This window comes from Periophthalmus magnuspinnatus, chromosome 7 (genome assembly GCF_009829125.3).
Source record: "Periophthalmus magnuspinnatus isolate fPerMag1 chromosome 7, fPerMag1.2.pri, whole genome shotgun sequence".
Classification (NCBI taxonomy): domain Eukaryota; kingdom Metazoa; phylum Chordata; class Actinopteri; order Gobiiformes; family Gobiidae; genus Periophthalmus; species Periophthalmus magnuspinnatus.
This window is the reverse complement of record NC_047132.1, coordinates 10,762,851-10,773,648: the sequence shown is the minus strand read 5'-3', so window position 1 is coordinate 10,773,648 and position 10,798 is coordinate 10,762,851. Positions and strand designations below refer to the sequence as shown.

The following is a 10,798-nucleotide window of genomic DNA, read 5'->3' as shown; positions in this document are numbered from 1 at the left end:
ACACATAGACTAGTATACACCCATGGACCACTATGAACCTACTGGACACTGAGGGATTACACAGATATAAGACACATGAGAATATAGAAGACAGTACTACCATTTAATGTTGAAAATCACATTCTGTTGTCTAAAGAAAGAGTGTTTTTTATTATTATTGTTGTATTGGAATTAGAGTATCAAGTCTACTGTTTAGTATCGAAATCAAGTTTAAAGTTTTAGCTTCATACATACAGTAAATGTAAATGATCAGGTTTGAGATGTGTTACTATGTACCTTCTAAATTCAAAAATAACACTTCCTCAGTGGGTCACTCTGAAAACAAAAGGCCTTTCATTCTCAATACAAATTTTATTCAAACATATTTTTGATTTTGAACAAACGCCATATTCATTTGAACAGCATAAACAGTTCATATTTTCATTTAAAAACAGTACAAAAGATTATTCAGGAATGAAAAATACTGCATAGCCTTTTAATGCCTGCAACACTTTAGGCCCCAGACATAAATGTAGACCAACCATTGTTACCGAGACGTATTTAAAAATGCTACACTGTCAAAAATAAGTAACATCCAAATAAGATAATTGGCTTAAATTCAGGATTTGAAGTTAGTTTTGGCTGATTAAGATTTATTATTTATGTAAACAATTATTTTGTCCATCCATTTTTCTTCCACTTTTCCAGGGTCGAGTCACGGAGGCAGCAGTCTAAGCAGGGACTACCAGACTTCCCTCACCCCAGACAAACTAAAATATTACAGATAGATCGATATATATGAGCTGTTGGCCTTTAATCTACAAGAGGCCAATGTTTTATTTGGGTCGATCCGCTGCCTGAAGATTATAGCTTTACTTGAACACAAGACGCTACTGCACAAAATGTGACAACACTACTCTCATGTCCAGTTTGTATTAAAATAAAGAGCTGTGAATGACGTTAGTAAATTCAAAATGATATAATCTGGGGAAAACTATCTAAATTGGTCTTACATATTGCCCAAAAGGTTTCTCTGGATTCTAATTAACTGATATCAGCATCGGCCAGGAAACATTTAATATCAGTCGATATCTAAAAAATATACTATCCAGGGTCCCAGAATGATAAGACATTAGGATGTTGCCATAGCAATTAACAATCTGAAACAAAATATGTATATTTGAATGGGTGAAAACTACTCAAACTGTTACAGAAAACAGAAAACTGAAACCCATCAGTAATGGAAGAAGAAGTACTCAATTGTGTTACTTAAGTAAAAGTACAGATACCTGAGCAAAAAAAATACTCAAGTAAAAGTAAAAGAATCACATGGGAAAATCTACATAAGTAAAGTATTACAGTATCTGTTTAAAAATGTTCTTTTAGGTACATTTTTAGGTCTAATAAAGCTTCAAATGTAGTGATTTTGATAAAGGTTTGTGCTGAATTTTGTTCAGAACTCGTTGCATTTCTCTGTTTTTATTTGTATATTTTTGTTTTGCTCAAACTATGAACATGTAAAAAATAAACCCTCAGACTTTTCTGCAGGTCTCAATAATAAAAAATACTTTTACTTTTCAGTCCAGTTCAAAAATGTAGTCGTGCAGAAAATGCAGATACTTGCTCTCAAATGTAGTGAAGTAAAAAGTACAGATACCATTTTTTTTTTTTAGTCAAGTACAGTACTTTACTACTTTTACTTCGATAAGTTCCACCACTGAAACCCATGAAAAATTTGCTAGAAATGAGTGTGCTAGTGACTTTGATCCAGGTTAAACACATAAATAATAGATGTAGAAATACTTCTCGTGGATGGTATTTTTCCACAGTGTACCCCGTCATTACAGGAAAAATTGAAGAAATAGGTTCAAATTATTATTATATTTTTTTCTCCGTACCTTAAACCAACAGGCTTTACCGTTTATTGTCAGTCACAAAATGTACAACCAAACGTCAACATTAGAAAAATACAGTAGGCCGATACACTCCAGAAATCAAACTTGAACTGTCGTACTTTAAACTAGCAAAAATATGATCTCACCCATAAACGAACCAGAGGAAAGCATTGGTGACGGTGAAGCTGGAAATAAAATAAACTTTTGTGTGGAATAAATTATAAAATCATATTTACAAGAATAATAAAACAATTTGTATTTACAGTGTTTCAGGACTGTCCCTGCACTGCCCTCTACTGGTACCACTTGTATCTTGCACGCTTCCACAGCTACTATACTGCAAAACAATTCAATTTCAATTACTTGGATTCAGGATTTGATTGTTGATTTGAGCTGTTCTGACCAGCCTTGTTTACTTTAGTTACTTAGACATAGATTTGCAGACTTTCTATGTTTTCTTTAATAATCTAGTAATGAAAACCACGTATAAACTTTTAAGGACACATAATGCTACCATACTCACAGTTAGGTTTCAGGTACTTTTGTCCTTGTACATGTGCTCTCTACATTTGACCCATCCACCAGGAGCTTCTGGGGACCCATCTCCAGATCTTGTCGGGACTGTACCTCAGCTGGAGTATCTGACATATTGTGCACGTTTTGGGTTGATGGGCGTAACCAGAGTGCCCTGAGGAACCACACCCAGACACAGAGAGAGCACGCAAACCCCAGACAATTGGAGTTGTTGTTTTAGATCAGTGTTGTCAAATAATTATTCATGTGTGGTATGTCATAAACGCTCACTGAACACGTATCATGGTTTCTTACAGAAGCCTAAATAAATAAAAACCAGTCAGAACAGCTCAAGTCCAAATACCAAATTCAAATAATTAAAAATAAAATGCTTTTTCCTTGTTGCAGTGTCCATCTCCAGTGTATGACGACGCCCAAAGAAGCATTTAAAATAAAACAGCAACAATTATTATAGCCCAGACACAATTATTAATAAAATCATGATACAAACGACAGGATGTTTACGTGTTCCTGATTTAGCACCAGAAGCTGATGCCGATGAGCCAAAAGGAAGAACACAAAAGTGAGTTATATTTGTTAAAAGATTGTCTTAATGTTAATAAGTCGTACCAAAATACACTTTTAATTACACAGTGCACTGGCACAAAAGAGCAGGTTTCATTGGCACAAAAGTCCATGCAGCAGAAAGATGTCTCCTCCACCTGAGATCACTTTTACACGGCAAAAAACAATCAGAAAATCACTCCAATTATGAACAATTTACCCTGATTTTAGAAGCGTTGACTAGTTTAGGTTTATTTTTACCTACTAAGAGTTAAAGATACATTGTGTAATTTTCTGGAAGTGATACGTCACCTGCATGATTCCCTACTTAGGAACATTCACATAAGAGTCGGGTTTGTGGAGATGCAAGCCCGCTCAGAGCATGTTTTTGATTGCAATAAACACAACTCAAAATGAAAAAACAAAACAAAACATGCTTTCATTTTAGTATTTTTTTTCACTAAAATGTTACATACTGTGGCATTACGTTGTTTCAATACTTGGGTGATGCAACTTAGGCAAAGTTACCAGTCAGATCTGTGGAAAAGCAAACACAAATGCGTGTTTGCTTAGCCCCGAAAAAGCTTGAATCAATGCAAGAGTGCCAAGTTTAATGCCATATTGTGAAACATTCCAGGTAAAGCAATAACATCTCCATAGCAACAAGCAGGTGGCCGTTCCTCCAGCAGAAAAGTTACATATTGCACCTTTAAAAACTATAAATATAAGCAAATTAATCTTGACCTAATGAAATAAAAAACAAGCTTCTTAATGTTAGTTCAGATCATTTCAATGTTTCTGCAGTTTACTGATCAGTAGACATTAGCTTTATGTCAAAAATGCCACTTGTATCCTCTTCTTTCTTTTTGCGTCAAGTCCACAAATGAAAAAAAAAAAGTATAAAAACATTATTAGCCCAAAATACAGAGCCTGCCATTTAAAAGGAAGCAATATAGGGAAGTTGTACACGTCAAACGATCCAGTTAATCCCAAAATTCAAAAATAAAAACAAATTTGTAGCGATTTCCAAAACGTTGTTCATTGAGAAAAAATTGCATCAGTTATTAAGTTTGAAGTGAAGACATCCCAAGCTAATTTATTTACATTTTAGCAGAATCGTGATATTCCATCAACAATTCACCTGCTTTTGTTAAGTCCATTTTTTAAAATCTTTAGTTCGTTGTTGCCGTAGTTACAAAGCACATTTTCAACATGATAAAAATATATTATAATGATGTCTCCGTAGGAAGGTTGTTGGTTATTCTTGGACAACGTTCTTTTCCTTTACTTTTTTTTTTGCTTGTGGAAAGTATCGTAATTCCTGTAAAAATCGTGCAGTCGTCCTCGGTGCCACAGATGTCCATGTTAGTGATTCTACTCAACATTAGCATTTTAATCGTTATAATCAAGTCCTATTTGTGGCAGAAAAAGAAAGTTTAAGTTGAAATTAGTTGAATTCAGAATCTTGAGTTGTTCCAGTCGTTCTGACTAGTTTGTACCTTAGGTTTATTTTTGACTGGGTTATATATATATTTTTTCTAATGAGATATTCACATCATGTCACAACATTGTAGAACAGACTGTGCACTGTTAGCGTCACTACTTCCTGTCTGATTGTATGCGTATGGAGATTTTGCCGAGTTATGCTAAAATAAATAAATATTTGAAGATCAGGCAGTGGACATGGAGCTGGCAACATGTTAAAAACTACACAAATAAAACAAACACTTCACCGGAGCATTGTTGAGAGAGATGGTTGTGCCTCTAATGCCAACTTTGAAGTATAATAAATATTAAAACAACACCACAAACTGAAGTATTCAACATATAAAATTAATTGAGTCGTTTTTATTTTCATTAATTCGAATTTTAACAGGTTGTTTAGGCTATTTTATGTTTTCTGATTTTAATAAAAGCGACTGCTACATCTTCTCTGTTAGTATAAATAAACAAAAGTGTTATTTTTTTATTTTTTTGTTTTTTTTTACAATAGCTTCAAAAAGTGGTGCCATTATTCAACCCCAAAGACGAGATTGTTGTCAAACATTAAACCATAAGATTAATGTGGCGAATTTGTTGAGCCAAATCCCAAAAATGATCAGAAGGTTCAACATTTGTGGATCATAATTTTGAATATTTCTTCCAAAAACTCCCATATGAATCTCCCATAGAGTTATACAAGCCCCTGCCCTCCATCTGAAATTATGAAGTGTCATGAACGCACTAAAGCAAAAGAAAAATCAAATCTGTCAGTTGTAGGAGTGAAGATGCTTCGCTGCTGATCCAAGCCGCTTCTTCAGTTCTGCCTTATATCTGTCTGAAGGGACGATGCAACTACACTGAAATTTAAAACACCGATTGTTCGCAGTTTCTGTAATAAACACAATAGGTGTTTTGAGTTTCAGTGTCGTTAGCTTCTCTCTTCAAAAAGAAAGATATAAGGAAGTGTCCCCCAGTAAACTGACCAGAACTAAAGAAGTGACTTGGATGAGAAGCAAAACGTCTTCACTCCTACAACGATTTGTCCAGTTGACAGATTTTATTTTTCTTTTGCTCTGGATCAGACCTGGATGACAGAGGGATTACACACATATCAAAAAAGCTCTATATGACTTGAATCAAGGAGAAGAAACAGATCCCAGTAAATATATTTAAACTCGTCAGGACTAGTTTGACTCAAGATTCTGAATTTTTGTAATTTAACGTTCATATTTCCCTCTTTCTGCAGTGTACATGTGCATAGATCATGTGTGTTTTTAGAGGTTTTCTCCCGGCTGGTATTGGGGCTCTGTGGAGGTGAAGTAGTCCTCTAAGAAGCCCTGCAGGTACTCAAAAGTAGGCCGCTCCTCTGGCTCCTTCCTCCAGCAGGTTAGCATTAGCTCGTGCATAGATTCTGGGCACTCCGCGGGGCAGGGCATCCGGTACCCACGCTCTACTTGGTCCAAAACCTCACGATTTACCATCCCTGAAAAACAGAAATGTGAAATAATGATTAGAAAACTAGAGGGGAGTTATAGAGACTCCTGCAGTTTAAAACCAGGGACTAAACTAGATCTAAACAGGAACTAAACCTGGACTAAACTAGGTCTAAACAAGATTAAACAAGGACAAAATCAGGGAGTAAACCAGGACTGAACCGGGTCTAAATCAGGGACTAAACCAAGTCTAAACAGGATGAAACCAAACCTGAACCAGGACTGGACCAGGATTAAACCAGAACTAAACTAGGGCTAAACCAGGGACAAAACAAGGACAAATGGAGGACTAAACAATGGTTGAAGAAGAACTGAACCGGACTAAACCAATTTGGTCTAAATCAGGACTAAACCAGTAGTAATTTAGGATTATGCCTGAATTAACGTAGAACTGAACCAGGATTAAAGACCAAGACTAAACCAGGACTATCAGTGATTAGTGAGAATGGTTCCACTGGATCCAAAACTCTACATAAGACTGAAACATTCCCTTTTTCATGAAACAAGAAAATAAAACATCATTTGGAATACATCAAAACTATATGCAGCTATAATTTCAATGTTTTCTAAGACAATGACAATAAAATGCTGATTCTTGTAAATGTTTTTGTCAATGATAGTATGTTTTTGAGTGAAGTCAAATCTATACAAATCGACCATAAGAGCAAATGTATCAGTACTACTGACTGCACTCTTCTGCACGCGTCACTGTAATAACCATATGCACTGGTTGTTATGGTTACAGACTTTGCTCCTGACCTGGATACGGCACTCTCCCCTTGGTAGCAAGTTCAGTGAGGAGGATCCCGAAGCTCCACACGTCCGACTTTATGGTGAAACGCCCGTACAACGCCGCTTCAGGGGCCGTCCACTTTATAGGAAACTTTGCTCCTGAAACAAAACAGTGAGTTAATGTACGGAGCACTCAACAGAAAGAATAACACAGCACAGAGATTTATTATAATATATTTATTTTATAGGAGGTGTTTGTTTAATGACTGAAGGTCCTTTAGAGTAGAGATATTAAAGACAAAATCCTCCATTTTAGTTGTGAGAAGGAAAGAGCCTTGGCACGAGCATGCGCCAAAATAATATAAAGAGCCATGGAACGACTCCAACTCCTGTGTCATGACTGAGAAATACATTTATCACATTGTTTGAATAAACCCTGACTCCTGTAGTCAGTATCTTAAAATAAGTAATTAATGTTATATAGCACTTTTCCAGGCGCTCAAAGCTCCTTTACAGTTTTGTGCATTATTCATTCATTCCATGTTTGGTGGTGCTAAGATACTATTGTAGCCACAGCTGCCCTGGGGCAGACGTGAGTGACAGAGGAGAGGCTGCTAATCTGCCATTGGCCCCTTTGACTACAGCCAACACACATACCACTTTTATACAAGACATGGTGGAGTGTCATGCCTAGGAACACAACAACAGTTTTGCCATTGACGCCCCACTGTGGCACCTGGTATACAACGGTCTCCCATCCAAGTACTAACCAGGCCTGGCTGTGTTTAGTGTGTGAGATGAGACGAGATCAGACATTAACAGGGTTTAGCCACATCAACGCCTTTATACGTGACTAAATTAGAATTCATTGAGGAGTGAAGATACAATCTCGATCTCAGTGCTAAAATGCTATAAGAATAATATTGCTTTCACTGTAAAACTAAGCACCTTCCCTTCATTCTCCTGTAGTTAATAGCCTTATACTGACATGAAGTAAATCCCCTTTGTGTCTCTCACCTTGTCTTGCAGTGTACTCGTTGTCCTCTATGAGCCGAGCCAGGCCGAAGTCTGCCACTTTACAAACCAGGTTATCTCCCACCAGGATGTTAGCGGCTCGGAGGTCTCTGTGCACGTAGTTCATTCTCTCCACGTACGCCATCCCTGAAGCAATCTGCAGCAAACCAGTGGGTTTTACAATGCTTTTAAATATAAGGTCAGTTTGACAGTTAAAGTGATGCAGACCTGTGAAGCCATGTCCACCAGCTGAGGCAGACGCAGCATTTTACCCATGTCTCCTTTCAAGAAGTCCAGTAAGCTCCCTACAAAGATCAGAACAGAACAGCACATTAAAGGGCCAATATTACACTGTTTTATGATCTATGTTATAATGCTGTTTCCTCATCACAAACAGACCTGGAGTTGTTTCATTCACATGTTTAACACACAAACTCTGCATATTTAGGCTGAGTTCTTCTCTCAAACAGAAAACATTCTGTTCCACCTTGTGATGTGGTAATACAGGAAGTGCTCCACTGTGTTTTTAAACTCCATTTACCTTCATGAGAATCATTTGGATTTTTCAGCCCTGGAACTACCGAGCTTTACTGAACTAAAGGTAAAGGGAGCTGTTAATGTGAAAACTACCACTTTATGACATCACAAGGTGGAGCAGAGCATTTTCAGCTTTGGAGACAGACTAATAATAAAGTGTTACTCAAACATGTGTTGATGAAACAAAACACAACTCCAGGTCTGTTTTTGAGGAGGTAACAACGTTATAACATGGCTTAAAGTTCACAAGAGTCATTTACACGTAATATAGGACCTTTACAAACGGGAGGATTAGTTTAAATTTGATTTTTTTGCGCATATTTGTGTGTTTCAGCTGTTTTCTTGTTATATGTAACATTCCAATTTCTCATAATTTTAAAGCCCACTGAGTGACAGACATATTTTGGTTTTGATGTTTTTGCTCTTCTGTCAATTGGATTTAACCAAAGTTTGAGTTCTCCCCTTGTTCTGCTGTTGTGAAGCTTCGACCAATCAGATTCAAATATTCATCTGACCCCCGTCCTCCTGACCTTTAGTCATATACTCTGTGACGATGTAGATCGGCTCCTCTGACACCACTGCGTACAGCTGCACCAATTTCTCATGTCGGAGCTTCTTCATGACTTGCGCCTCCTGCAGAAAAGCCTCAGGAGACATGGTGCCCGGCTTCAGTGTCTTTATGGCCACCCGCGTTGTGCCGTTCCAAGTGCCTGGGATATAAAGACAGAAATCAGTATTACTATGGAATAACTTTAGAGGAGGGTAATTTACTATGAGTATGGCTCCCTCTTAACTAAACAACATTTATTCTCTCATTTGGCTCCTCTCTTTTTGTCACTAGTTGTAAAGCTGTACCATTAATCAAAATTAATCCATGGCCGGCTTGTTAATGCTTGATCTCGTCAGATCTCTAAAGCTAATCAAGGCCAGGCCTGGTCAGTACTTGGATAGGAGTCTACTGGGAATATCAGGTGCCAGAGTGAGGCAGCAATGGCTCTAGTGCAAAATGTTGTTGTGTCTTAAAGCAAGACACCCACATTGCCTAGTATGAAAGTGAGGTGTGCAAAGAATGTTAATGGTAGATGAAGGGACCAATGGCAGAGATTGGTAGTCCTGCTTCTGACAGTCTGTCCCAGGGCAGCTGTGGCTATACCATACTATACCATCGAGTATGAAGTGAGTGAATAATGCAATGTAAAGCTCTGCATGTGCAAAAAGATGCTATATGAATCAATAAATCGATTAAAAAGGGGCAATGGCAAAATCTCTCAAAACTATTTAGTATATCTTTGCATCTGAGCAAACTGCACTCACAACACTACACCTGCAGGGGGAGCTCATGCAAAAAAGTACCAGGAAACAATGGCCTATTTATTTATGTAAAAACACAAATTAAACTCATAATTCACAAATCGTTAGCCAAATTTACTCCATACCTTCATCCTATTGTTGCTGTCCTCTATAAATAATCGTAATCTAAAAACCTACTTCACACACTGAATGTGACTGTTGTTCTGTTGTGTTTGTGTGTTAAAGCAGTGATCAGGACTCACCCATCCAGACCTCCCCGAAGCAGCCCTGCCCCAGTTTGAGGTCCAGACGGAGGGACTCTCGGGGGATCTCCCAGGCGTCTTTGGACAAGCCCTGAGTCTGAGGCTTGAGTACAGGACAGATCTCTGTGAGACTGTGGCACAGGCCGTCTGCGTGCTCTGAGACGAGAGAGGGACGGAGAGAGAGGGAGGGAGAGGGAGAGAGGGGGAGAGAGAGAGAGGAGGGTGAATGGGAGAGAAGGAGGGAGAGGGAGAGAAAGAAAGAGAGGAGGGGTGAGTGGGAGAGAGGGAGGGAGAGAGAAAGAGGAGGAGAGAGAGGCAGTGAGAGAGAAAGAAAAGAGAGGAGTTAGGGAAGGAGGGAGAGAGGGGGAGGATGGAAGATAAGGAGGGAGAGAGAGGGTGAGAAGGAAAGAGGAAGAGGGAAAGAGTGGCAGAGAGAAAAAGGAGAGAGAGAGGGGGGGTAAAGAGGGGAGGGGGAGGGGGAGATGAGAGAGGGAGAGTTGAAGGGAGAGAGAGAGAAAGACAGAGGTTAGGAAAATGGTTTAGGCATTGAAATCAGGAGTGACAAACCTGAGGCTCGTGGGCCACATGCAGTTTCATATGATCAGATTTGATCCATGTTTTCCTCACTCAAAAACACTTGCAGCTGCATGGCCTTCTTCTTCTGCATCTACAAAACTGAAGCTTCTTATTTTATGGAAATTTGTCTGACTGAGGTGGATCTGAGATTTGGGACTTCAGACTTAGATCCCCAAAGGAGACCTGGTTCAAACTTTTGAATTTAGAAACACTTTTTTACAATTGGGGCATGTTTTAAAATTAATACAGTTTGGGACTTCGTATTTCTTCTTTTTCCTTTTTAAAAGTAAAATAATCTTACTCAGAAAAAAAAACATAAAATGGATTCAAGTTGTTACTGAAGGTAGCAATATTACATCTAAAATTCACCAGAATACAAATAGTTGAATTAGGATTTAAGGTATTTTTCCTGGGTGACACCACCAGAGCCTCCTTATGTACACAACCCCCATTTAATCAA

General features: G+C 38.2%; 1 protein-coding gene across 1 annotated transcript in view; it reads right to left on the bottom strand.

Moving 5' to 3' along the window:
* Positions 1-338: 338 nt before the first annotated feature.
* The window catches only part of src (v-src avian sarcoma (Schmidt-Ruppin A-2) viral oncogene homolog), a 49,621-nt gene continuing 39,161 nt past the window's right edge, over positions 339-10,798 (bottom strand). Inside the window, exons 7-12 of the mRNA XM_033969822.2 lie at positions 9,763-9,918; positions 8,740-8,919; positions 7,901-7,977; positions 7,676-7,829; positions 6,686-6,817; positions 339-5,916 (exon numbers count right to left, since the gene is read on the bottom strand). Coding sequence (XP_033825713.1) covers positions 5,708-5,916; positions 6,686-6,817; positions 7,676-7,829; positions 7,901-7,977; positions 8,740-8,919; positions 9,763-9,918 — 908 coding nt within the window. The 3' untranslated portion in view covers positions 339-5,707. The remainder of the gene's footprint in view (positions 5,917-6,685; positions 6,818-7,675; positions 7,830-7,900; positions 7,978-8,739; positions 8,920-9,762; positions 9,919-10,798) is intronic.